General features: G+C 54.8%; 1 protein-coding gene across 13 annotated transcripts in view; it reads right to left on the bottom strand.

Moving 5' to 3' along the window:
- Positions 1-27,217, bottom strand: part of HSPG2 (heparan sulfate proteoglycan 2) — a 108,434-nt gene that overhangs the window by 31,262 nt on the left and 49,955 nt on the right. For 5 of the 13 annotated variants that reach the window (XM_066375358.1, XM_066375354.1, XM_066375357.1 and 2 more), the window contains 32 exons: positions 26,931-27,075; positions 26,686-26,837; positions 26,450-26,596; positions 23,983-24,146; positions 23,245-23,424; positions 22,563-22,759; positions 22,322-22,469; positions 21,545-21,672; positions 21,142-21,228; positions 20,995-21,053; positions 20,772-20,839; positions 19,757-19,897; positions 19,460-19,636; positions 19,103-19,282; positions 18,864-18,982; positions 18,105-18,216; positions 17,804-17,917; positions 17,598-17,725; positions 16,744-16,830; positions 16,201-16,250; positions 15,795-15,889; positions 15,338-15,478; positions 14,768-14,959; positions 8,104-8,196; positions 7,714-7,794; positions 7,293-7,523; positions 5,545-5,658; positions 3,300-3,427; positions 3,074-3,160; positions 2,032-2,090; positions 1,666-1,833; positions 1,406-1,516 (listed from right to left, as the gene is read on the bottom strand). In XM_066375358.1, the coding sequence (XP_066231455.1) occupies positions 1,406-1,516; positions 1,666-1,833; positions 2,032-2,090; positions 3,074-3,160; positions 3,300-3,427; positions 5,545-5,658; positions 7,293-7,523; positions 7,714-7,794; positions 8,104-8,196; positions 14,768-14,959; positions 15,338-15,478; positions 15,795-15,889; positions 16,201-16,250; positions 16,744-16,830; positions 17,598-17,725; positions 17,804-17,917; positions 18,105-18,216; positions 18,864-18,982; positions 19,103-19,282; positions 19,460-19,636; positions 19,757-19,897; positions 20,772-20,839; positions 20,995-21,053; positions 21,142-21,228; positions 21,545-21,672; positions 22,322-22,469; positions 22,563-22,759; positions 23,245-23,424; positions 23,983-24,146; positions 26,450-26,596; positions 26,686-26,837; positions 26,931-27,075 (4,083 nt within the window). Of the gene's footprint in view, positions 1-1,405; positions 1,517-1,665; positions 1,834-2,031; positions 2,091-3,073; positions 3,161-3,299; positions 3,428-5,544; positions 5,659-7,292; positions 7,524-7,713; positions 7,795-8,103; positions 8,197-10,931; positions 11,016-11,851; positions 12,047-12,539; positions 12,642-13,204; positions 13,244-14,767; positions 14,960-15,337; positions 15,479-15,794; positions 15,890-16,200; positions 16,251-16,743; positions 16,831-17,597; positions 17,726-17,803; positions 17,918-18,104; positions 18,217-18,863; positions 18,983-19,102; positions 19,283-19,459; positions 19,637-19,756; positions 19,898-20,771; positions 20,840-20,994; positions 21,054-21,141; positions 21,229-21,544; positions 21,673-22,321; positions 22,470-22,562; positions 22,760-23,244; positions 23,425-23,982; positions 24,147-26,449; positions 26,597-26,685; positions 26,838-26,930; positions 27,076-27,217 lie in introns of all 13 variants that reach the window. The other 8 variants (XM_066375350.1, XM_066375349.1, XM_066375348.1 and 5 more) reach the window with 4 other exon arrangements.

Below are 27,217 nucleotides of genomic sequence, written 5' to 3' on the forward strand. Positions count from 1 at the left end.
TCCTCCTTCGCTGTGCCCTCTCTTGCTGTACTGATCTTTCCTCTCGCTCTCTACTGGATCATTCCTCTCCAGAGACAAAGGTGTTCTAGAATTTCCCATCTCTGAAAAGGCCCCCTTAAGCCTTATAGTCCCCTAGCCACTACTCCATTTCTTGGTTTTCGTTCAGAGCTGACTACTCTGGTTGCCTTCCCATCCGTTCTCTGCCTCACTCTAGTCTAGTTTCTACTTTCTCTCCACTGAACACAGCCCTTGTCAAAGCATGCCCTCCAAGGGTTATTTCCTGGCCATATCTCACTCTCAAGGTACCTGGTGAGGCCAGCGCCCCCTCCTGGAAGCCTTCTTCCCTCTCAGCTTCTAACATGCACCTCCCTGGTCTTCTAGCTCTTGGGCCCCACCCACTCAGTCTCTTGCCGTCAGAGACTCTTCAACTCTCAAGTTGGAGCTCCTGTGTCTCTGTCCTGGCTTGAGAGCCACACTCTCCCTGGGTAATTTCACCCTGCCCCACGGCTTTAAACACCACCTAGTGCCAATAGCCCCCAAATTCATTTCTTCGGCCAGGGCCTCCTTCCTGAGTTGCAAACTCACGTATCTCATGGCTGCCTGAAGCACCCACTCAGATGTTTCCCCAGACATCTCAAACTTGGCATTCCCTCTGACCTGTCTGTAGCAGGTGCTTCCCCACCCAGTCCCCTTGCTCTGTCCCTTCAGTGCCACCCGGTCAGACTCCTGCAAGCTGCTGCACTTCTTTGCACAAGAGCTTTCTCAGACCACCAGAGACAACTGTGTCGTCTGAGGTGGTGCAGAGCGCAGGGGAGCCAATGCTCCTAGAACAGGCTCCACGTGATGACTGATAGGAACTAGTCTGTACATGCCCCAGTTCTCCTGGCCCTGGAGCGGGCTGACTCCAAGGTGCACCTTTTACTCTGGAGTTTTCCAGAGTTCTCTCGGCTACATTGAATGACAACTGCTCATGGTGGTAACTTGCTCAATAACACACCCTTTCCTGGATGCCTTCTCTTCCGTCTCTCTTCACCGCCTAAATACACTACTTACACACAAATCCTTGTCTCAGACACCGCTTTGGGGGAGCCCAAGTGAAGAGACCCTCCTATTGAGCCTCTTGCATCTCAGTAACTGGCACCTCCATCTACCCAGCTGCTAAGAGACCAGATGGCTAGGCATCAGCCTAGACTCTTCTCTATCTCAGTGACCACAATCAAGTCCTGCCATTTTGGATCTAAACCACAATTTTGACTCCATCACCTTTCACCATCTCTGCGGCCAGTGGCTTCGTCCAGGTGGCCACCATCCCGAGTGACAGATGAATGCACCAGCTGCCTGGGTCTGCAGCCTGTAGCCCAGCCCAGGGCTGGCAGTCTTAGGGACGAGGGGAGCAGGGACTCACCAGTGACCAGCAATTCTGCCCGGCTGGTATTGGCATGGTGGAGATTACGACAGGTACAAATGTAGACTCCGGCATCTGAGGGCTGAACGCTGGGGAAGTGGAGCTCAGAGCCTGGTGGGGAGTGGATGGGAGCTTGTCCGTGCAGATGCACCCCTCCTCCCACCACCCAGCCCTGTGTAAGGACGATACCCCAGCAGGGCAGGGCCAGGCCTGTGCCTCCTTTCCCACTGGGTGGCTCACAGGGTTGGGGCCACGGGTACCTTGATGTCGCTGCTGGGTGCCACTAGGCAAGGGCCGTCCATCCTCACGAGACCAGTAGAAGTAGTAGGGTGGGCTCCCACTAACCTGGCACCGCAGGGAGTGGGGGCCACCTTGGGGTACTATGCTCTGAGTCGGTTGCACCTGGACCACCAGCGGAGCTTGGTCTGCTGGTGGGGGGGGGGGGGAGACAGGAGAGCCCACTCAGGCAGGAGGCCCCTAGCATGTGGCTCTATCTCAGCATCTTGGCCTTTCCAAAGACTGGCCTGCCCCACTCCTAGCACTGTCCCCCAGACCTAGTACCTCTCCAACTCCCTGGGCTCTCTGACTTGCCCAACACTCTGACCTGGGGCCATGGTCCCGCTTACCTTGTGGCAGGCACCGGCCCCCCCGCACATTGGGGTTCCCCACATAACCTGGGGCGCACCTGTAGGGAGGAACAAGGACCAGCTCTGTCAGCTCCCAGGGCACCCAGTGCCTCATGGTGGACTTGGAGAGCCAGCTCAGCCAGCTGCCCAGCGTGGGGTGGGAAGGCTCAGTGCTCTGGAGGCCCCAACATGGGGCCCTGGGAAGCTGAGACAGAGTGCCAGGGAACATCAGCAGGCTGGGTCGTGGGAATGGTAGAGCCTTTATTCTCCAGGAAACACTCACTCAACAAACGCTTATCAAGCAACTATTATGGTAGGTTATGGAAATACACCAGTGGACGTGGAGTCCCTGCTCTTATGGAACTTACTCATTAGTAAACCAACACGAAAACGATGTAAAATGAGGGACATGTGTGGGGGCTGTGAGCACACAAATCCAGCCCTGAGAATGGGGAGGCTTCCCAGAGAACGGGGCTTCTCAGCAGCTATATCCCCCAGGAGCGGGATATCCTCTTCAGAGAACTTATCACTTTGTAATTATATATTTATATGACCGCTTTTTTGCTGTACTGTCTCCGATTACAGGTGGTAGACTCCACAGGGCTGGGTCAGAATCTGTTCTGTTCGGCACTCTATCTCCAATACCTTCATCCACTACAGGGAACATAGCAAATGCCCAATGAAAATGTGCTGAATGAATGAATGAAGCTGAGCCTTGAAGGCTAAAAAGGAGTAAGCCAGGAAGGGGAAGTCTGGGGGTGAAGAATGTTCCATGCAAAGGAAATAGCACAGGCAAAGACCCGAACATCAAGTAGTCAAGAAGTTAAGTCCGCCTAGAGCAGAGGTAGGCGCTGGAAGCGGGATGAGGCTGAAGAGTGGTAAGGTTACCGAAGGAGCTTGGGCCTGTCCCAAGGGCAACAGGGAATCGAGGGGAGGGACACGATCCTGGTGGGGAACTTTCTGAGCAACACCATCCAGGGCTCTCATCTAGAAGTTTACCATATGCCCCCGCTCCCTTCACCCTTCCTTTTTGCAAACTTACTGCTCACAGTACTGGCCGGTGTAGCCAGGTTCACAGGCCGTGCAGCGGTACCCACCAGCTCCTAGGCTCTCACAGGTGCGGGAGAACCTGGGACAGAGGAAGCGAAGGTCAGGCCACAGGATGCCCACGTCCCGTTCTGCTCCTTTCATTCTGCCCCGAAAGCCAGTGCAGTGCCCGCCACTCCCCCAGGGGAGCTCTCCCTTGGGCCTGCAACGAGGACACCTACATGTTCTCCGGGTTGGCCAACGGGCAGGCACAGGGCTGGCAGTCCTCGGGTGTTCCGGCCGTGGCGTCTCCATAGTAGCCAGGCGCACAGAGCTCGCAGAACTCCCCAGTGGCATTGTGTTGGCATTGCTGTGAGGCACAGGGACGTCAGCCACCCACCGTTTGGCAGAATTAACCAAAAGCCTTACAATTTTGTAATCCTTTGATCTGGAAATCCCATGTTTGTGAACTTATCTTCAAGAATGTTCATTTGGTGTTTATAAAACCAAAATGCTGGAAATAACCCCAAAGGTCCAAGAATAGGAAACTAGGTAAATTAAAAATAACACCCACCAAAATATCTATCAAAAAGGATGCTGTCGGTTGCATATCTTATATTTTTCTACATAAACACCTGCAATATCATAGGAAAGTAAAGGTATACACGTGGGTATGTGGGGGGGAGAGCTTTAAAAATAGATGCTTTATTATAAAAACATTTGGGTTTTATATTCTTCTTCAAAGAGATGCATGCTTGTTTTATTAATATAGCATGTTCTTTGCTCCTGACCTCATACCCTGGAGGGCTATCACACCCCACTCTGAAAAGTTCAGGTATAAAAAAGTACTCAGTGGCCCTGGCCGGGTAGCTCGGTTGCTTAGAACACTGTTCCAAATGCCAAGGTTGCAGGTTCGATCCCCGGTCAGGGCAGATATGGGAAGCAACCAATGAATGCACAACTAAGTGGGACAACAAATGAATGCTTCTCTCTCTCCCTTCCTCTCTCTGTCTCTCTAAAAATCAATCAGTAAAAAATAATTTTAAAATAGTACTTAATGATATGGAAAGATGTTTATGGACTTGAATGTGAAAAAGTTGATCACTAAATACAATGATCCTATGTTTATTTGGAAAACAAAATGCATATTAATATGTATAAATATTTGCCCATAAAAAAATGCAAAAAAGCTCCATACTAATGTCAACAGTGATAGCCTCCAGCTGGCAGGATAACAGAAGATTTTTACCTTCTTTCCTGGGTTATCTCTGTAGTGTGACTCTTCTACAGAGAATATGCGTCACTTGCATGATCAAAAATTGCAGGAATCAAAGTTTTCTTTTAATTTTTATTTGTTTAATGTTTATTTTATTGATTTTAGAGAGAAGAAGGGAGAGAGCAGCAAAGAAGACAGGAACATCTATCTGTTCCTGCATGTGCCCTGACTAGAGATCAAATTGGCAACCTCTGCACTGTGGGACAATGCTCTAACCCAGTGGCCCCCAACCCCCGGGCAGCGGACCAGTACCAGTCCATGGGCCATTTGGTACTGGTCCGCAGAGAAAGAATAAGTAACTTCCATTATTTCCATTTTATTATATTTAAGTCTGAATGATGTTTTATTTTTAAAAAATGACCAGATTCCCTGTTACATCCATCTAAGACTCACTCTTGACACTTGTCTCGGTCACGTGATACATTTATCCGTCCCACCCTAAAGGCCAGTCATTGAAAATATTTTCTGACATTTAACCGGTCTATGGCCCAAAAAAGGTTGGGGACCACTGCTCTAACCAACCAAGTTATCTGGCCAGGGCGTTTTTTCTTTCTTTTTTTTTTTAAAGAGTTTATTTATTGATTTTAGAGAGGGGAGGGGGAAAGAGAGGAAGAAGGAGGGAGATGGAGGGAGGGAAGGAGATGGAGGGAGGGAGGGACATGGAGGGAGGGAAGGAGATGGAAGGAGGGAGGAAGATGGAGGGAGGGAGGGAGGCGGAGGGAGGGAGGGAGACAGAGGGAAGGAGGGAGACGGAGGGAGGGAAGGAGATAGAGGGAGGGAGGGAGAGTGAGGGAGGGAGGGAGAGTGAGGGAAGGAGAGACTGAAAAAGGAGGGAGGAGCTGGAAGCATCAACTCATAGTAGTTGCTTCCCTTCTGTGCCTTGACCTGGCAAACCCAGGGTTTCCAACCGGTGACCTCAGCATTCCAGGTCGACACTTTATCCGCCATGCATGCCACCACAGGTCAGGCAGGTTTTTTTTATAAAGGTGGATGTTATTCCAGTGTTCTGGCCACCCTACCATGCCTCCAGCCCCTCAGTGACCAGACCTACTGATCTAGGTGCTTTGCTCCACAGGCTGTGCCCTATGACCTTGCCCCTGACAGTAGGCCTATCTTACCAAACGCACCACCTCCCTATCCTACAGCCAGCCCTGGTACCCCACCCAGGCCCAGCCAAGCCGACCCCTTCCCCGGCCCTGTTTGCATCTTACCGAGCAGGCCCCGGTCTCTGGGTGGCACAGATCTGAGTGGCCGTTGCATTCACACAGCTCGCAATGGCCGAGGTAGAGCCCCCTCCCAGTGCGTGTATAGCCTGGGGCACAGTCCTGGCCAGGAGAGAGGGAGGTCAGTTTTCATCTCCAGTGCAGTCTCATCTGAGGCCAGGGGACCCACACTCCACACCCTGCATCCCCTCCCACCATCTAGACTCCCATTGGCTCTTGGAGGGGAAACTCCAGGCCAGCTCCCTCTTTCAGTAGCCCTCCTCCACGTCCCTGTCTTCACTTTCCCAGCTTTCCGCAGCTAGGATACTGTCCGACCCCATTCTAGCATCTCTAGCCACTTAAATTTACTGAAATAATAGTTCATCCTGAATGGAGAAGCCATCTGCGTCCCCAGGACTTTGTCCCTGACAATTCTGCTGACAGGGTCTTTATTGAAAAACTAAACCTCTAGATGGAAAAAGAGGTTTCAGGAGACATACCTAGATTTGGAACGAGCCCTTTAAGATCTTTACAACTATTTTTACACTCCCTAAGTAAAGTGACAGAAGCTGCACACACACAGCCAAGGATGCTCTTACTCATTTTAAATGAGTAATCCTGGGTTCTGAAAACAATGAATTTCTGTTTGCCTCCCCTTCTTTGAAAACTCTCCAGGTCCTCCTTCGCTCCCCAACCATTTAAAAGGCAAGTTTAGAGCTCCTTTTTGCTTTACTGCAGAAAATGTGCACCAAGGAGTCTGCTTTCCACAGGGGTTCTCCTTCAGAATGTGTTGTTTTATAATTGCAAGGGACCGTGATCTGGATTTGGAAGTTCTTACGGCCACAGCAAAGTTGCACAGGTGTAAAACCGCAGAGATGTGGATCTCCCACGGCGGAGTTCCCAAGTTGGGGGGAGGGCGGGGGTGGGGTTCTTCCCAGTCACCCCCCATCCCGCATTGCAGCCCTGCCCCCTCGCCTCCTGTGATCCCCCCTGCCTCCTGCCGCAGCTCCACATTTACTCATCAGGTGCAAACTGGCTGCCTGCAACATGTCTGAGGACTGGGCGGTCAGCAGCCAGCCAGACCCTGCCCTCCTGGAGTCCAACCTGCAGCCAACCCTGCTCCTGGGTCCTCTCCAACTGGCAGCCCTCTGTCCCGCCCCCACTGCCCTTCCCTCCCAAGAGGACGCCCTGCCTTTCCCCCTACCCCATCTGTCACATTTACCACTGGCAGAGGCATTTTCCTGGGGCCCAGTTCCCACCGACAGCCTTGTTCTGGGCCCCAGGAAGTGCTGCACCCCCACCCGGGCTCTCCAGAAGTGACCCTTCTGCTTCACAGGCCATTCCCCACACATTCCATCCCCTGAGCTCCTGCTAATCCTGCCTTCCTGCCTAGAATCCGACCCAGCTCCACGCTGTTCCTTCCCCTCCAAGACAGTTCCACTCTCTGCTTTGCGCTAACGGACTGTGCGTCTCCGCATGGTCTCCCGGTCTCTGGTGGGGACCCTGAGAGCACGAGCTGGGACTTGGCCTCCAGAGAGCGCAGCTGTGTGCCCTCGGTAGGCCACTCACCCTCCAGTGCCTCAATTTAAAAAAAAAAAACTATTAAAAGGGGATAATCACACATCTCTGAGGGCTGTTGGGAAGAATATATGAGATACTGCAGAGCGCATTCAAGTGATGACGCATCGCAGGCCACGGCTATGGCAGCTGAGCAGCATGCTGACCCAGCTGTGCGGGAGCAGGGCTGTCACACTCACCTGGCAGGACAAGCCTACATAGCCCGGGGGGCAGCGGCATTCCTCCACCTCCAAGGCCCGGGGGCCATGGGAGGGCCCCGGCTGGGCGACCTCCAGGCTGACCATGCTGATGCTGGCCGCCACTGGCATCGAGGAGAACGTGGCCCGGACCAGGAGTTCGTCCAGGTCAGCCAGCGCCATCAGGAGGTGCTCACGTGTGGCTGGCTGCCCGTCAGGCCGGCGCCAGAATTCCTGGATGGGGGGATGACAGCAAGTATCAGTGAGGGGTCTCGGGCTCTGCGTGCTGCTTCTGCAGCCCCCTGCCCCCCAGGTCCTTCCTTGCAGACTCTGAGGTGAGGATGGGGGAGGAAGAAGCAGTATAGCTGGCGTCGAAAGCCAGGTTCCACAGCAAGTCAGACACAGGGGGCCACGTGCCCCTTACCTCTCGGAAGACAATCTCATAGCTCTTCCTCTCGCGACCCTGCAGAGCTGGCTGAGAGGCCACCAGCATGATGTTGTTGCCCTGAGGAGACATTAGAAGGATTGGGAGGAGAAATGAGGAGCTCTTAGGGATAGTAGGGTCCCCCACCAGGTTCTAGCCTCTCAGTAACACCAACCACCCATCCGTCCAATCTCCCAGGCTCATGTGCCCAAAGGTAACTGGTGCGTGCCCACTGCCCCCTTCTTCTCGCAGCTGGGCCTCTGCCTGGGCAGTGTCCAACCAGATGCTGAGGTGGGGCCAGGGGCCTAATCCCTCCAGCCCATGCCAGGCCAGCTGAGTGTGCACTTGGCTGCCCCTTCTGCCCATGTGGCATAGAGTTCATGTGCTCACCGTGATCTGGACATCTGGGTCAGAGAGTGGGCTTCCCTGTGCCCCAGTTGTGTAGGACAGGGTGTATCGCAGCTTTCCGCCATAGGCTGCCACCTGCAAAGAGGCAAACCCTGCAGTCACAGCCTGACTCTGCCCTCCTCTGGGATAGGATAAGACCATTCAGGTGAGGGGGGTAGAACCTCTTAAGGTTCTTTTGCTGCCTGACCAGGCAGTGGTGCAGTGGATAGAGCATCGGACTGGGACGCGAAAGACCCAGGTTCAAAACCCCAAGGTCGCCAGCTTCAGTGCGGGCTCATCTGATTTGAGCACAGTTCATCAGCTTGAGCCCAAGGTCACTGGCTTGAGCAAGGGATCACTCAGTCTGCTGTAGCCCCCCCCCGTCAAGGCATATATGAGAAAGCAATCAATGAACAACTAAGGTGCAGCAATGAAGAACTGATACTTCTCATCTCTCTCCCTTCCTGTCTGTCTCTGTCACCAAAAAAAAAAAAAAAAAGGTGCTTTTGCTGGATAGCCTCTTCCCACCCAGCCAGAGGCTAGTCGCTGTGCATGGCGTGGGCTTGCTTAGGAGACATCACTCACTTCCTTCACAGCATCAGAGCTGATGGCAATGACCCTGGGCAGCCTCTTTTTTTTTTTCTATTTAGAAAATTAAACTTAACAGGGTGACATTGATCAGTAAGCATCCTCTTTTCTGTTCTGGGGCTCTCCATTTCCCAGTGCCTCACAATCTCAGTGAACACATTCCAAGTCCCTTTTCATAGAAGAATTACCCACAAAGCCGATAGGGGTAATGATGACAGTGACCACCAAGAGGTTGCGAAAGGTTCAAAGTTCTTAGCCGTGGGGGTGGGGCTGAGTGAGGGTGGCCCTCAGGGGTCTCGCCTCCTGGGCAGGTGGGTTTTATTTGCTCAGAATCTACTACCCCGCTTTTTACAAACTGCACCCCGGTTTTCTTTAAAGGAAATTATGTCCTACATGCAGCCCTGTGGTTTGAGTGGAGCCATGAACCAGGCCTCGTCAGTATGCACATTCTGCCACTCCCCACTCCACCACAACCCTCTCTGCTCCATCAGGGGTGCACACGTGAACCTGGCCTTCTGCTCTTTCTACTGGAACAGAGAAACTCCCCTTCCTACTCATATTATTGGAAGCCAGAGAAGGATACCAACTGAGATAAAGTCCTAATGAACTTCTAGATCCAGGCATGCCTGATACCTGATATCCTTGGGCTTTGTAGTTACATGAGCCAATAGATTCTTTGTCGCAGACAAGCCAGCTGGACTTGGGTTTTCTACCGCTGACAGTGGAACAGCCCTTACATCCGCTGCCGAGGGCTTTCACGTGTGCGGCTGAGGCCTCAGCTCTGTCCCATAGGACTTTCCTCTCTCTCCTCTGCTACCAGGGCAGATGTTCAAAGCAATTCTGCAGTGTGCCAGGCCTAGCTCACGTGTTCATCTGTGTGTTCATTCAGTTGTGAGCGTTTATTAAATGCCTACTGACTACATGCCAGGCCCTGGGCTACACAGGCCCCAAGGATGTTCTCCACAAGCTTAGGGTAAGGTAAGAGCCATAACCAGATAACCACGAGACAACTGGTGTTCTGCTTGCTTTGGATGCCAACAGGTTCGCTGCCATGTCCAAGATCAAGATGCAGGCATGTGCAGTCGAGTGGCTAAGGGAGCAGACTCTGCACTCTGAGATTAGGGTTCCAGTCCAGCTCTACTGGCTGGACAGCCTTGGAGAAGTTACTTAACCTCTCTGAGCCCTGCTTATGTGGAAATGGAGTAAAAATAATACCTACCTCAGGTTTAAGTAACACAGGTCACGTAAAATACCGCACAGAGCACAGTGCCTGTGATCAGGCAGCCTCACTGCTGCCAAATCCCCATCACGTCCAGTTCCGCCCTTGGCTTCTGCAGGGCTTCCCCAGCCTCACTTCCCCCTGGACCAGACTCCTGTCTGCTTCTATGCATGGTGTGTGATAGCAAATTATGTGTATTCTTTAGAAGATTCTAAATCACTTTTGGAATGAGATGGAAATGATGTCAATACTAACACTAACGTTAATAATGATGATGAGCCTGACCAGTCGGTGGCACAGTGGAAAGAGCGTCGGACTGGGATGCAGAGGACCCAGGTTCGAGACCCCGAGGTCGCCAGCTTGAGCGCGAGCTCATCTGGTTTGAGCAAAAGCCCACCAGCTTGGACCCAAGGTCGCTGGCTCTAACAAGGGGCTACTAGGTCTGCTGAAGGCCTGTAGTCAAGGTACATATGAGAAAGCAATCAATGAACAACTAAGGTGTTGCAACACGCAATGAAAAACTAATGATTGATGCTTCTCAACTCCGTTCCTGTCTGTCTGTCCCTGTCTATCCTCTCTCTGACTCACTCTCTGTCTCTGTAAAAAAAAAAAAAAATAATGATGATGATGCTAATCAGACTACCAGTGAGTCCTGAGAGGCTAGGGTCTTTGTCTGCCCACAAGCAATACAGCACACAGTAAGTTCTCAATGCTTGAATGAATGAATGTAGCGCCAAGAGCTAGTTCAATGATCTGGACTGAGGGTAAAGGGAGCCTAGGGATGTCTACGTGTCTCCTTCCCAGGTAAGTTAGCCCCTCTGCCAGGGGCCTGTGGCTGCTGTAGACAAGTGCTGAGCTTGGCTGAATCTCAGCCCTACTTTGATCTGCATATAGGACCCCAGACAAGTCCCTTACTCTCTCTGGGCCTCAGTGTACCCATTTGATCATGAAGGGCTTTAACAAAGGGCCCTCCGATATTTCAGGATTCGACAACACCCCTGTAACCCTCCCAACTCCTCGTTACCTTGTTCCCCAGGAAGGGTCGGGGCAGCTGCCAATAATAGAGGCTTTCAGGAAGCAGGGAGAAGCCTTCGTAGGAGAGAGAGAACTAGGACAGAAGGACAGGTGGTGAAAGCTGAGGGAGGTGTGGGGGCACGAGGCTGAGACAGAAGCCCTCACCCCACAGCCCGGGTCCCGGGGCTGCTCCTGGACAACGTGCTCCCCCTGTCGGGACCCGGACACTCCCACTGCTCTTACTGAGTGTGGTTTGGGTTCAGTCACCTCACGTCTGGTGCGTACGCCTCTTGTGGACCCCAAGATGACTGATGTGGCACACCAGAAAACATTTTTAAATTTAGTGGTGATACTACCGTGTATTTAAAAATGTATAGCTAGCATAATTAAGTTGGTATACGATGAATTTAAAGGAAAATACGAACTAAAAAATAGTCCAGGCCCTGGCCGGTTGGCTCAGCGGTAGAGCGCCGGCCTGGCGTGCGGGGGACCCGGGTTCGATTCCCGGCCAGGGCACATAGGAGAAGCACCCATTTGCTTCTCCAACCCCCTCTTCCTTCCTCTCTGTCTCTCTCTTCCCCTCCCGCAGCCAAGGCTCCATTGGAGCAAAGATGGCCTGGGCGCTGGGGATGGCTCCTTGGCCTCTGCCCCAGGCGCTAGAGTGGCTCTGGTCACGGCAGAGCGATGCCCCGGAGGGGCAGAGCATCGCCCCCTGGTGGGCAGAGCGTGCCGGGTGGATCCCGGTCGGGCGCATGCGGGAGTCTGTCTGACTGTCTCTCCCCGTTTCCAGCTTCAGAAAAATACAAAAAAAAAAAAAAAAAAGTCCAGGTAGTGTGCAGAAACAGCTGAATTTTTAATGTTGGTTTGGAAACAACTGACGTCTAGAAAAAATGGGGTATGGGGTTCTTTTGGGGGTGCCTTGGCACATACCTGAGAGCCTGTGGAAGAAGACAGAGAAGCTGAGGAGGAGGCGGAAGAGGAGAAGGGTGGAAGTGCCCGCAGAGCAGCTGCAGGCTGGGGATGGGGCAAGAGCCCCGGGGGAGGGGGTGGGGGATGAGGGTGGGCAGCAAAGCTGGAAAGGAGCTGCCAGATCTCGGCATCCATTCTCCTCTGGGCCTCGTCCACCTGGAGGACCAGGGGAGGAAGGACGGAGGAAAGGAGTGGAGAGGAACAGAAAGGATGCCATGAGGCTTTGCCTCCCCACAGGCTGCGCCAGGCCCAGCCAGCTATCTGCTTCTGTCCCACCTGTTCACAAGTGCTGATGCATGATGCTCTGACCTTTGTACCTCCCACCCTCTTGCTCCTCGTGAGCCTGGCAGGGCTATCCTCGGATGGGCCGGGGTGACTACGGGCCCTGACTATGGAGGGAAGCCCATACAGAGGGCACCCCAACAAGAGAGGAATGGACCTAGGGCATTTGTGTGAGGGAGGTGCTCCTTAAGCCTCACTCTCCATGTGTACCCATGGTGCCAGACCCTGGGCTGGGCCTGGCCTGGTGTGCGGAAAATGGTGCACAAAGACCAGGGCCTCAGCTTGAGGCTCCTGCTTACACTACGCTCTCTGGCCTCCTCCCTGGAGCCCCTGAAACACAGCCTGTTCAGGCCAGGCGCTGAGTTACCTGTGAGAGCCGCTGTGCCCGGCCCCCACCCCCGGGGGGTGCTGGGATCCTCCCAGAAGTCACAGCTATCCGCAACTGCTCCTCTGAGAGGGACGTGCGGTTCTGATGGGTGGAGGGCAGAGGCCAGCTCAGACCTCCCAAGGCCCCAGAGCTGGAGCCCTGGGGAGTGTCCTCTCCTCAGGGACAGGATGGCCAGAAAGGTTCACACTGATTAGGGAGAAAAACACATGCTCCCCTCTCCAGGTCGGCACACAGGGATTCACTCCAGGCTGCTAGGGTGGCATATGCACACAGGGGGTCGGTGGAGGCTGCATGCGAGGCAGAACTAGGGGAACCTGGGGGCCAGGTATAGTCATGTGGTTTTAGCATCAAGTTAGTTTCCCTGCCACCTCAGCCACCACTCCGGCCACAGATGGTTGGCACCAGAACCAGACCACCCAGCAGATGAGGCACACACCCCTCCTGGCTCTAACTATCAGCATCGTAGGGCTTGGGCACATACTGACCTGACTGTGGAGCCAGAGGGCACTAACCGGGTTCATGCAGACCCACATTGCCTTGGGCACTGGGCATCTCCCCATGCGGGGCTGAGGGCACCCAAGAACACACCATGCCCATGTCACATCCAGCTCACACCACTCAGATGTGGGACACCACGGGACTACCTGGTGAGCACGGCGCATCCGCGCAAAATACGCCTCCCTCTATGGGGCACAGAGAAACGCCAGGAAAGAGAGTCAGAGAGTCAGAGAGGGCTGGGACCCGCAGGACAGGGCAGTGAGGGAACAGACGGGAAGGCAGGGCCCGGAGGAACTCGAGACAGGAGAGGGAACTAGGAAGGAGGCCGAGATACTTGGGTCTGTCCGAAGAACAAGGGCAGAGCAGCCTCGGGGCTCCCCCTCCTAAGTACCTCTGACCTCCCTGGGACCTGGGTGAGGGGAGGGACACATCGACTTGAACGCTGGCCTCAGCCAACAGGGGACTCCTGGATCAAGCACCCTTTTCCCCTGGATGCCACCAGATGACTGTGACTACTCAAGGGGCACACTTGGGCAGGCGGCCCTGGAGTCTGTGCCTAAGCCCCTGCACCCCACACCACCACCACACCGTCACCTCCCCACTAAACCATGACTCTGTAGTCCAGGCATGTTCATCTCTGACTAGTGTAGTATTTAAGGGCTGCCTCTGACCTGAGTTTGAATTCCAGCATGGTCACCTCCTGGCTGTGGGAGCTCAGGCAGGTGACCTAACCTCCCCCCCCTTAGTTTCCTCACTGATGGAACAGGGCAGTAGTGGTATGCAGTACATACAGTTGTGATTTGTGATATGTAATTAAGTGCTTGGGACGGTGCCAAGCACAGAGTAAGAGCTCAATGAATATGACCTATTAATAAGAAGAATTTCCCTGGCTGGTTGGCTCAGTGGTAGAGCGTCAGCCTGGCGTGCAGGAGTCCTGGGTTCGATTCCCGGCCAGGGCACACAGGAGAAGCGCTCATCTGCTTCTCCACCCCTCCCCCTCTCCTTCCTCTCTGTCTCTCTCTTCCCCTCCCGCAGCCAAGGCTCCATTGGAGCAAAGTTGGCTCGGGCGCTGAGGATGGCTCTGTGGCCTCTGCCTCAGGCGCTAGAATGGCTCTGGTTGCAACAGAGCAACACCCTCAATGGGCGGAGCATCGCCCCCTGGTGGGCATGCCGGGTAGATCCCAGTCGGGCGCATGCGGGAGTCTGACTGCCTCCCCGTTTCCAACTTCAGAAAAATACAAAAAATAAATAAATAAATAAGAATTATTATGCCCAAAACCAAGCACCAACCCAACAATACAGGTGAATTTTGAGCGAGCAAATGAACGAAACTAAATTGTGTATCATTTGTCCTTGTGTTTCGAGGGCCTCATCCAGGACACAATTGCGTGAAAGCTGATAACCATTAAGAGGTGAGCGCTTACTATGCGCCACGTGCGATCTCCAATCCTCCCAGCCACCCTGGAGCTGAGGTTTACCAAAAGGCAGCCAGTTGGTAAGTGGTGAGGTTTAGACGGAGGCCCATCCGACCCCAAAGGCTGTGCACTGAACCACGTGACTGACACCTGCTGCCCCACCACCCCCTGACTGCCCAGACCGCGCTGAGGTCAAATCGTGTCGGAGTCCCTGCTGGTCTCAGGACTCAGCTTTTGGGCTTTGCCCAAAGGTGACAATCGGGGAGGGCCTACCAGCCCCCCTGCGTGTCACACCTTGTCTCCCTGGTATGTCTCCGGCAGCTGCCAGTAGAAGGATTCGTGGCCAAGTTGAGCGAAGTTGCCAAAAGAGAGCTGGGCACCCTCAGGCACAGGTTCCACGGTGAAGCCTCCAGTCAGGTGGCTGTTCCGCTGCGGATTCACCAGGGCAAAGCCTTGGAAGTCCCCCGGGGCAAAGTGGGTAGAGATCTGGGAGAAGGAGGGCACGTGTCAGCCTGGGCACTGCGGCTGGCACCTTGGTGGGGGAGGGGCACGGCAGGGTACCAGGGGAGTAATGGGGATGGCCAAGATCAGGGCTGGGACAGAAACAATAGGGGAATGGGGGGATGGGGAAGACAATTGGTGAAAAGGAGGTGGGGGCTGGGCTCAGTGCTGATTCAGATAATGGGGGGTATTAGGGCAAGGGTGGCTGGGATCTGTGCTTACATGGGTAATAATGGGCTATGGGGATAAGTGTCCTCATAGGCAATGGGGACACCACGGGACTATGCTCCTAACCTGCCCCAATCATGAGCCAGGAAGAGACAGGTGACAGGCCCGGCTGCTGGGCTGTGTATAGGCTCTTACCAGGTGGCGGGTGTAGGAGGAGCTGGTGCACTGCTGGGTGATGCCCATGCAGAAGCAGGGCAGGCAGCCGTCGGGGTTGCTGGCGCTCAGGTGGAAGTGATGGGGCCGGCAGTGGCTGCAAGTGAGGCCTTCCACCTGGGCCTGAGACGAAGAACGGAAAGGTAAGTGCAGGGAGCTAGGCTGGGTCTCTTGCATCTCCTGATGTGGGGCCAGTCTTCCCAGCTATTTCTGGCAGTACAGGGAGCCCCTGCTGCCCCAGGCCTAGGCCTCAGCTCCCATCAGCTGTTGCCTGACTTCCCACCAGGCCCCCGAGCAGTGGGATAGAGAGGGGCCCTCTGAGGAAAAGTGGTGGGTGTGTGTGTGCAGGGACAGTCCTGAAGGTACAGTGAGAGGGGACACCTGACAATCACTGTGGCTGCAAGTCAGGACCTCGTAAAGGGCAAGGCTTTGGACTAACCTTGCACTGGCACTGGCCAGCAGCGTCGCACTGGCTGCCGACGCTGCCCTGGGGGTCGCAGCCACAGCCGGTCGGCTCTGGCATTTGGCCGTCTCCTGTGGTGGAGGGAAGCCACAGCTGGAATCCCAAACCCGCCACCAAGCAACTCCATTTCCATCACCCCTAACTCACCACCGAGAGAGGGAGTGTTTATTTCTGAACACCTACCACGTGTAGGCCTTCTACACATTCACAGCAGCCATCTGGGATGCCTTTTACTATCCCCATTTTACAGATAAAGAAGCTGAGGCTCAGAAGAGGAAAGTCAATTGCCCCAGGTGGAAGGGGAACAAAGCTTCACCGGCCTAGCTTCACCCAGGGTGAGAGAGGGCAGCCCAACCCCAAAGGCCTCCCCAGCCCTACTCACTTCGGCATGGCTGGCCCTGGCTGGGATTGCCATAGTAACCTGGGGCGCACCTACGGAGAAAGAAAGCACCGGATGAATGGAGGGGAGAACTAGAGAATCCTGGTGAGCCTTCTGTATGAACCAGGGATCAATGACCTCATAGCACTGGAAGAAATAATCAGCATAAGTCACCCATTTTACAGATGGGGAAACAGCTGGGAGAAGAGCAGGAGCCTGCCCTAGGCCACAGAGCCAGTGTAGTTAGCATGCTCTGGCCTCAAAACCATGACCTTCACAAGTATGAGCAGTGTTCTGGGAAGACTCTGGCCTGCCTGGGGCCGGGCGTGCTGGGGTTGGAGGTGAACTGCAATCCCAGATCTCTGAGGACCTCAAATGGCAGGCTCAGCGTTGAGGCTCTCAGGAAAGGGAGCTGATCATCGCCTGGGGCCTGTATATGGTGAGTAAGAGGCTTCTGGTCCCTCCAGGTCAGGAGAACTAGACCCAGAATGACTCCAGGGGCAGCCCCACCTGCATGCTACCCACCCTGCCAGCCACCCGCCTCACCTCTCACAGTGACGCCCACTGTGGCCTGGGGAGCATGCATCACAGGTAGGGTGGCCGTCTGTGTCCAGAAAGCATGTGTGGGTGGCCCTGAGAGCGTGGGGGCAAATTTCCAGTTAGAAGGTCCACAGCTCCTCCATCAGGACCAGGGGAGGAGGGAAAGGAAGAGCAGGTCTATGAACTAACATATTCTGAGTGCCAGGCACTTTACTAAGATCTCCATGTGTGTCATCTCATTCAATTCTTACACAAGGAAACCAGGTGGAGTACATCATAATCCCCATTTCACAGATGAGGAAGTTGAGGCCCAGAGAGGGAGGTGCTTTTTTTTTTTTTTTTTTTGTATTTTTCTGAAGCTGGAAATGGGGAGGCAGTCAGACAGACTCCCGCATGCGCCCGACCGGGATCCACCCGGCACGCCCACCAGGGGGCGATGCTCTGCCCATCCGGGGCGTCACTCTGTCGCGACCAAAGCCACTCTAGCGCCTGGGGCAGAGGCCAAGGAGCCATCCCCAGCGCCCAGGCCATCTTTTGCTCCAATGGAACCTCGGCTGCGGGAGGGGAAGAGAGAGACAGAGAGGAAGGAGAGGGGGAGGTGTGGAGAAGCAGATGGGCGCCTCTCCTGTGCGCCCTGGCCAGGAATCGAACCCGGGACTTCCGCACGCCAGGCCAACGCTCTACCGCTGAGCCAACCGGCCAGGGCCGGGAAGTGCATTTTATACAAAATGACACACTGAGTAAGTGGTAAGGCCAGAATTTAACCACTGCCTTTCAGAAGGGCCTGGGAAGAAGGGAGTCTGGGAGGAGGGCAGAGGACATTTCAAGAAAGGGCAGGTACAGGCAGGGATTGAACGCACTGGCCAGCAGATGGGGCTCCATAGCACGGGCATGGCTGGCAGTCCTGTGGTGTCCCTTGTTGGGCGTCCCCATAGTATCCCGGCTGGCACTGCTCACACCGAGGGCCCTCTGTGTGGTGCTGGCAACCCTGAAGGGGCAGAGAGTGGTTAAGGGTGGGCCCCTTGAGGTCACAGATCCCTGGGGCATGAAGAAGGGTGGGGCTTACCTGGCAGGCACCTGTTTCAGGCTCACAGACTTCTGTGTGGCCATGGCAGCTGCAACGTTCACAGGTGCCCAGGTAGAGACCACTAGGTGTGCGTGTGTAACCAGTGTCACAGTCCTGGTGGAAGAAAGAGGGCAGTTGGGGGTAGGGGGGCTTCCTCAGCAGAAAGTGTTCTGGGCAGGGGCTACTGGGTGGCAGGGCTGGGGTACGATTGGGGAGGTGGAAAGAGCTAAAGGTGGAGGAGCCAGGGAGCACCAAGCACTATGGGAACTGTCTAGACAGGTGTGTGGGGCCCAGGGCTCACCTGGCAGGATGGGCCACGGTACCCAGGTGGGCAGGTGCACTGTTCCACTTCCAATGCAGGGTCCTGGCCAGTGTCCTCAGGCACAGCCACGTCCATGCTAATGCCAGAGATCCTGGGCGTGACAAACCACATGAATGAGCACTCACTCTGTGCCAGGAATCTCTGGAATCCTCCCAGCGATCATCTCCTTCGCTCCCCCCCCCCAAAGCTCTGTCGTGATCCAGTTCCCTAACTAGGCGTCCATCCCCCACCTGCTGCAAGAATTGTGGCGAATGGCTTATACCTGCAACTTTCCCCAGAGACTACACCTTTCTCGCCTGGAAAGGACAAACTACTCTGCTCTCTGGGGTGACCAATGACAGACTGACCAAGGGCACAAAACCCCCTTGCCTCAAAGCAGGACGACACTGCAGAGCTCCATGAGGATGAAGCGGAGGCTTTACCTGAAACCAGGCTTTTCCTTGCCTGGCCACTTCCCCCTGCTGTGTCCCTCCCTCCTTCCCTCCCCCCCCCCCAGGTTCCTCTTGTGAATCATGTGCACCCCATCTCAGGCTTTGCCTCTAGGAAACCTGACCTGAGACAAGCCCTATGAGGGAGGCACTGTTATAATCTCCATTTTGCAGATGGGGAAAATGAGACACAAGACGGCCACAGCCTGCAAGAGGTAGAGCTGGCAGCCAGGCAACACCGCACTGACCCGCTCAGACTGGAGCCGCCAGCCCAAGGCCCCTTCCGTCCTCCTGCCCCGGCCCCAGACACCTGCTCTCAGCTGGCTGCTGGCTGTAGGACGCCTGGATCAGGAGGCTGTCAATGCCCGCCAGTGCCATCAACAGGTGCTCCCGTGTGGCTGGCTGCCCATCAGGCCGTTGCCATGCTTGCTGCCAAGGCAAGGACACATGTGCTACAACCCCTGACATCCTGGGATACCAACTCCCCTGGGTGAGAGAAGCAGGGGGCCTGCCCCTCCCCAGGGAGGCTCTTGGGACAGCGTGGCTCACCTCCCGGAAGGGCACAGTAAAGGTGCTGGGCTGGCCAGGGCTCGGCTCCCTGGAGGGGTGATGCTCCAAGACGATGCCATTGCCCTGCAGTACCACCAACGGCTGCCTGTGCAGGGGCAAGGAGCCAGGCTGGGGCTGCTGGGTCACTGTGAAGCGCAGCTCCCCTCCATAGGAGGTCACCTGGGACACAGGGTGAAGGGGGTCATCAGCTGAGGTCCCCACAGTCTGGCCCTGCCGCTGCTCCCACCACCCCCTCAACCTCTTCTCCAAAGGTACCACAACAATCCTGCTTCCGAGCCTTTGCCTGCACTGTTCCTACTGCCTAGAATTCCCCTTCTTTTCCCACCCCCTGCCTACCTTGTCCCCACGGAAGCGTGAAGGCAGGCTCCAGAAGTAGGGTCCAGTTAGGAGGCGGTGGAAGGAGGAGAAGACCAGTTCCCCAGGCACGGGGGATGAGATGTCCATGCTGGTGGTGTGGGTGCCTGCAGCGTTGATCAGACTGAACTCATCGGGTACCCCAGAGGCCCCGTGCACCTGGGAGCGGAGAAGAGGCCTATGGAGCTGTGGCCTGGGACTGGCGCCGAGTCCACCCAGCACTAGGCTTGGCGGTCCTGCCTGTCTGTACACCCCCACCCGCCTCCAGTAGACAGGTACCTGGGCACGACTCCAAGAGGAGCTGGTGCACTGACGACTGACACCCATGCAGAAGCACTTGAGGCAGCCGTCGGGGTTGTGGGCACTCAGGTGGAAAGAACCGGCGGCACACTCATTGCACAGGCGCCCCACCACGTTGTTCTGCAGGCACAGAGCTGGATGCTGCAGGACGGCCCACGGGAAGGGCTGCCTGCAGCTTCCGGCCTAATCCACCCGCATTCAGATGGGGACCCAAGGCCAGGGGGAGCCACAGAAAGAGCACATGTATGAAGGACTGCAACCACGTGAACAATAATTCTCACTTATATGGAGCTTAGGCAAGCAATCAGTCTCCCCTTATCTCTTTGGTGCTAGGGGGCTCACAAATAAATTTAGATTTAAAATATAGCGGCTGGTTAAAATAATTACTGCTACTGTTCATGGAGTCTTTCAATCTGCTACTTTCTGTTCAACCATCATCTCATTTAACTCCTCTAAGTACCTTGAGAGGTATGTGATAGCTCTCCATGCTTCATGAGGAAACTGAGGCTTGGAGATGAAAAACGATTTCTACAAGCTCACTCGGTTTGTTAATCCACTCTGGAATTTAAGGTCAGGGCGCCTGACTTCAAATCATGTTCAGTCCTTTTCTCCAATGACACTCTTACTGCAAATGACATAACTTCCCTCCTCTGAGCCTCTAACTCCTCACCTGTAAACGGGCAATGCTAATACCTACATCACTGTGTCCATGTGAGAATTAAAGCATGGTAAAAGCAAAGGGACAGTACAGATACAACAGTCAAACAAAGAATGACAAGCCAAGGATCGGAGACTTAAACCCGGGTCCCTTGACACCCCAACCATCTCTTAGGAGGGGTCAGACTGGCCAGCCAGGCCCATAAGACTCTGGCTAGGCCACCGCCCATTAGCTAAGGACCTATGGAGAAGATGGATCCTCCTTCCTCCTGCCTCCCCCTCCCAGCTGCGTGCCAGGATCCAAGGCCCCTGGGGTACGATGGGAAGGCGTGTGTACCTTACAGCGGCAGGCCTCCCCAGGGGTCCCCAAGCTGCCTCGCTCATCACAGCGTACAATCTGCTGGTCTGGAGGCACAAAGCGGGTGTTGGCAGGGTAGGAGGAAATAACACTGACATAGTCTGGGCATACGGGGGCCAGAAAAGGGCAGCTCCCCAAGGATCATGAAGGATCATGGATTGTGTTGGGCTCCAGGACTGAGGAATGTGGCTGTGATACTCACTGGTGGGCCTGCACTTTCCGCTTGGCTGGATAGGGTTGCCCTCATATCCGGGGGCACAACTGAGGGAGAGAGCCAGTCGTGAGTGGCACGTTCATGCTCCTACCCAGTACCACCTGTTCCCCCAGCCTCGGCCCCAGCCTCTTTCACCTCTCACAGCGGCGGCCTGTGTAGCCTGGGGCACATGCATCACATGTGGCTTGGCCATCTGTGTCTAGGAAGCAGGTATCTGAGAATCTGTGGGGATCAAGTGGACAGGACATGGGACAGGGCTACAATGATAGGGAAATGACTGCTGTTCACAGAGACAGTCATGGTATCACCTCTTTTTCCACATGTTCTTGATCTGCTGTCTCACAGTAAGGAAGACAAATGGGCCCAGTATATGGAAAAGGAAACTGAGGCCCAGAGACATCAAGGGGCATAGAACAATTTACTGGCCACGTTATGATTTGTACCCAGGCCTCCCACTTCCTTGCCCAGAGTATGCCTCTAGATTATTGCACCGCCCGCTGACCCAGACATATCCGCCCCCTCCCAAGCTGGGTCCTACCTGCGGGAGGCATCGATGTATGGGCAAGGGCAGGGCCGGCAGGCTGTAGCTGTGGCCTTTGTGGCATCCCCAAAGAAGCCGGGCTTGCACTTGTTGCACTGTGGTCCCTCGGTGTTGTGCTGGCAATTCTGGAAGGGGAGGGAGTGGTTCAGATTCTATAGAGCAGCCCTCTGCCCCCAATGTGGGGCCACACTGAACCAGAGGGATCCTTGAGGGTCAGACTCCGGCTCTGCCTCCCCATCACGCTGAAATGACTCCACAGCTTTGCATTCTAATGAGAAGCTCACTGCCTCACATGGCAGCCTTTCCCATAGAAGGTTCCAAATGCCTGTTTTCTACCAACCTAAACCACCCCCCTCTAATCGGCACCCACGGGCCGGGTCTGCCCTCTGAGTCTGCTCCTTCTACCTCTGACAGCTCTCCAGAGATTTGGAGATAACAGTTTTCCCTGCTTGAGCCTTCTCTTCTGTCAGCTCCGCAGTCCCAGCTCTCTCCACCCTTCCTAAGAAATAACATGATTCTCAGGCTCCTGCCCCTTAGGGCTGCCCTGCTCAGGGCCAGGCTTTGCCGGTACTCTCCAGGACTCTTTCCAGGGTGGAAGAAAGCAGGACTTTCACGTCCCTTATCTGAACATTATATCTCAGTTCATGTAACTTAACGTGACAGTCATTCTGGAGGTTGTGCTAAGCTTGTGGGCACAGGAAGTCTCACCCTGGGCCTCCCCCCGCCTCTGTCCCCTGCCCCTACTCAGTCCAAGTGCCAGCTGGCACTACTCACCAGGCAGTGGCCATACACAGGATCACAGTAGCTGGCATGGCCATTGCAGTTGCAACCAGAGCAGGTACCCAGGTAGGGCCCACCAGGTACCCGTGTAAAGTGGGCATCGCAGCTCTCGCAGGATAAGCCAGAATAGCCAATAGGGCATCTGTGGGGAAAGGACCAAGACAGTGGCTTCAGGAACCATTAGATCCTGCTGTTTCTTTCCCATCCTTGCCAGGGTCCCTGCTGGGGCAGGCACCTGCACTCCTCTACGCTGTGGGCACGGCCATGGCTGGTGGCATAGGTGACAGTGGTATCCATGGCGATGTCGCTCAGTCCCACGCTGGCCATCTTGGTGTTGTACACTGTCTGGATGAGCACGGCCTCCAAGCTCTGCAGCACCTGCATCATCTCTGCCCGTTGCACTGGCCGGCCAGACTCATGGACCCAGTGCTCCTGGGTGTAGACAGAGGTGGGGGGCATGAGTCAATGTCTGTGTAAGGCCAGCTCCATACCCATCTGAACTGAATCCTGCCCACTACGCCAGGTATAATGCCGGTGGCCGAGGCCAGGAAAGTTCACACTGGATTCAGGCAGACCTCAGAGGAACCATGGAGCAGAAAGGCACTGGAGCATTCCAGTTTATTGGATTCTCACAATGGCGGGCAAGCAAACAGGCAGGAGAAAACTGCTTCTAGTGGCAGCAGACAAGCAAACAAGAAAACCACCCCTCACGGTGGCAGGTGAGCGATCCACACTGAGGGAAAGTACCCAGAGCCTGATATAGGCTAATGTGGCTTTTTGCCACATGCTCACACACTAATCGTGCAAAGTGCTTACAGCCAGAAAACAAGCAAGCAAGCCTAACCACAGCTGTTTTCCCAATAGTCTCCCTAATGTGCCCCTTGACCCCCAGGCCTGAGGACTCAGGAACCACCTACCTCAGAGAACTGGACCTGGCGCTGGTTCACAGCACCGGGCTGGGTGGGCGTGTGGCCTCGGGAGAGAAGGCGAAATCCGGCACCCACAAGGACCACATCTGGCCGCTGCTCTGGCTCCAGTGTACCACGTGCCAGCTCATAGCGCACCTTATAGCGCAGCGAGCCACCGTAGGAGTCCACCTGGCCAAGACAGGGCAGATCAGGGCAAGGCAGCAGCCATAGACATGCTTGATGCCCACTGTGTGTCCAGTCATCCCCCTCTCCCTTCACTCTGCAGACCTGGTGCTCACTGTGTGCCTGGCACGGAGCTGGGCACAGGGAGCAGATGGGTGGGACCCGGGCTCTGCCTTTGGGGCGCTCAGTATAAAGGGGCAGGGAGTAGGACTGTGACCATACACAGTCCCCAAGATCAGGCTCCACTGCCCCATCCTGCCTTCCTCTCTCCCTTCCAGGGAGAAGGTGCCCAGGGTGCCAGAGGGGGAGCCCATCATGTAGCCCGGGTGCGGGGGTGGTCCAGGAGGGCTCTCTGAAGGCTGAGTCAGCATGCCTCCCAACCTGAGAGAGGCAGGCAGGATGAAGAGTCGCTGCCCACAGGCTGTGCTGGGGCACGACCACGCCTCTCCCTACAGCCGAGTCTCTCCTTCTGCCCACCAGCTTCAAGGGAGCAGAGCCCAGTTCCTGGCATGTGAGGAGGGGCTCAGCCCTTTCCTTACCCAGGGTGGCAGCCGGGCCCCTCACCTTGTTGCCCAGGAACTGCTCAGGCAGAGCCCAGAAAGACTTGTGGACCAGGAAGCGGCGGGACAGGTCGACCAGCTGGAACTCCTGCAGAGCAGTGTCTATCTGGAGCTGGGTGGAGGAGAGGGGCGGCAGGCCGGGCTGCTCAGGCATGGTCACGTTCACGCCTGCAGGTGGCAAGAGGGAGGGATCGAGGGCTGTAGCATGTGACTGCCTGAGACCCCACCTTGAGGACTGGTAACCCAAACAGATGGGAAATTTCGTTCTGGGAGAACTGTGATTTGGAGAACGTTAGTGTTCTGTAATGCCGGTGGCGAGGCCAGGCAGGTTCACATTGAATTTGGGCAGACGGTAGAGGAACTGTGGAGCCGGAAAGCATTGGGCTATTATTACCCATTTATTGGAGGCTCACATAGATGGGCAAGTGAATAAACAAAGGAAAAACCACTTTTTGCAGTGGAGGGCAAGGGATCAGGAAAACCGCCCCTCACGGTGGCAGATGAGGGAATCAAGGAACCGCACCTTGCAGTGGTGGCGGGAGAGCAATCTGGGAGAATCACCGCTGAGGGAAAGCACCCGTAGCTTTTCATAGACACACATGTGGCTTTCTGCCACGTGCTCATACACTAATTGTGCAAAGTGCTTGCAGCCAGGAAACGAGCAAGCCTAACACAGCTGTTTTCCCCACAGATGGTTAGCTGTTGTTGCTGTTACTATAACGGGTCATCAGACACACACAGAGGAATTCTCTCCATAGCATTCTCCCGGATCTCTAGGGCAGCACCAACCATCCAAGAGAACTTTCTGTGATGATAGAAATATCCTATATCTGTCCTTTCCAATATACAGTAGTAGCCACTAACCACATGTGGCTACTGGGCACTTGCAATGTGGCTAGAGTGACCAAGGAACTAAATTAATGTATTTAAATTTAAATAGCTACACGTGATTAGTGACTACCACACTGGACAGCTCTAAGGAATGGAGAGCTCATTACTTCCAAAGGCAGCCTCTCCCAAGTCTGGACAGTTTTGACTCTTACAAAGTTCTTCCTTACCCTGCTTCTGTATCTGTCTACATCTGCCAATAGCTTTTCCCCTTGATCCTAAATGCACCCCTGCAACCAAGGAGGAGTCCAGCCCCTCATCTGACGAGTGACCATACACAGTCCCCAAGATCAGGCTCCAGTGCCCCATCCTGCCTTCTCCTCTCACTTCCAGGGACGTTTTAGGCCACCCTCTATTCTGGCTACCATCTACATACAGGCCACCTACTTGCCTTGGAATCCCCACCCACCTTGACCATCCTGATTCCAATCACACAGGCCTGGGTTCCAGTTCAGCCTCTAAAGCGGCTGTGTGACCCCAGGGAAGCCGCACAACCTCTAAGAGCCTCAGAGAGCCTCATTTAAAAATAGTAAAAAAAAAAAAAAAAAGCCCCAACCTCGCCAGAACTGTTGGCCACGCAGTGACTGTGTGAATCAGGCCACAGTGCCAACTGAATGCTTGTGAAATAGTGCCCACGGCCATTCTTATTCTAAATATACCAGGAGACAACTTTGGGAGGTAATTACATTGTATAAGAGTCACTTTGAGGTTCCTCAACCAACAAAGGGACATAATAGGCAACATCTGTTGAGTGCAGACTGTGTAAAGCACTAAGCCCTCCACTTGCATTTAATCTTCTGTGATGCAGATAATGAGATAAAGGCCTGCCTGACGTCAGCTGTTAATGATGAAGCTGGGACTTGAACCCAAGTCTGTCTGATGTCTGGACCCATGCCATTCTGCATCTCAGAGCGAGAGAACTGAGTTCAGCTGCCTGCCTTTAAGTTTGGGAAAACAGACCCAGAGAAGCCAAGAGACTTGGTCAAAGTCACACAGCAGTAATAGATGCAGCTGGAGGTCAGCCCTGGGCTAAGAAGATACCAAAGCCTGGGCTCTTATGCTCTGAGGACAAGGGTACCTCTCACTCTGTCAGGATGAGGATGACAGCAGGGAACACTTTCTAGGCACTTGCCATGGACCAAGCACTATTCTGAGAGGCTGACATATTAACCCATTAAGTAATTACAACAACCTGGGAGGTAGTGATTATTATTTTCTACAATTTTATAGATGAGAAAACCAAGAGAGGAACCTGACCAAGGTCATACAGGCAGTAAGGGTCAGAGACAGGATTTGAACCAAAATTCTGACTCCAGAGCCCATCTTCTTCACAACCTGAAGCAGGCAAATATCAAGTATAAATTTGGCTTTTCCTAAAAATGTTTCTCCCCTGAAATGGGAAAAACATTTTTTCATAGGGCTCAGCATTTCTTTAGCAACTGTGTCCCTCCCCGAACCTGGCCCCACATGTCCAGTGCTCCTGCTCTCCTATGTCTGCCCTCCTTCTAAGCCCACTGGCGCCTGGTGCCCACCTCCCACCCACCACAGAATCTGCCCACCTGCCCACCCACCCACCAACGCACCCTTGAAGTCATCAGGCTGGTCAAAGCGCAGCCGGATCTGGTCTCGGAAGCGGCGGCTGCTCTGGCACAGGTTGGTAACACCAAAGCAGAAGCAGGGCAGGCAGGAGGCGCTGTTCTCCAGGTAGAAGTGCCCATCGGGGCAGGGCCCTGTTGGGTGGCATAGGAGTGGGCTGTAGCAGGCCCCAGGCAGGCCGCTCCACCGCCATGCCCAGTGCCCTCCAGCCCAACAGTCGTACCTCGCTGAGGAATGAGCTCCAGGACACCGTCAGGAATGCCAAACACCATGCCTCGGGCATTCATGGCCTCACAGGTGTAGGCACCCTGGTCTGCTTCCTTCACATCACGAATGGTCAGCGTGCCACGGCCTCCCTCACTGGTCACTGTCACCCTGGTGGGCCCCAAGAGAGAGTCAGGGTCAGGCCTGGGCCAGTGACCCAGCCTCCTTTATATCCCCAGTCCCCAATCAGGCCCAGGGTCACACCTGGGATGAGATGGAATATGACCCCAGTTGAGCCGCCAGTTGATGATGGGGGTGGGGACACCAGTGGCCACACAGGTGAAGGTCACTGTTTGGCCCCGGGAAGCCTGGATCAACTCCTGGGGAGGGGTCACCACCTGGGGAGGCACTGAGAGACAGGAGCAGGAGTGAGGGGTGTGAGGGGGAAAGGGTTAAGGAGTGGGGGAATGGCTCAGAGGCGCCAGGCTGGGGAGGGCTGAGGCTGAGACTGTGAAGAGGGGCACCTGGAAACCAGCCCAAGGCCCCCAGAT

This window comes from Saccopteryx leptura, chromosome 3 (genome assembly GCF_036850995.1).
Source record: "Saccopteryx leptura isolate mSacLep1 chromosome 3, mSacLep1_pri_phased_curated, whole genome shotgun sequence".
Classification (NCBI taxonomy): domain Eukaryota; kingdom Metazoa; phylum Chordata; class Mammalia; order Chiroptera; family Emballonuridae; genus Saccopteryx; species Saccopteryx leptura.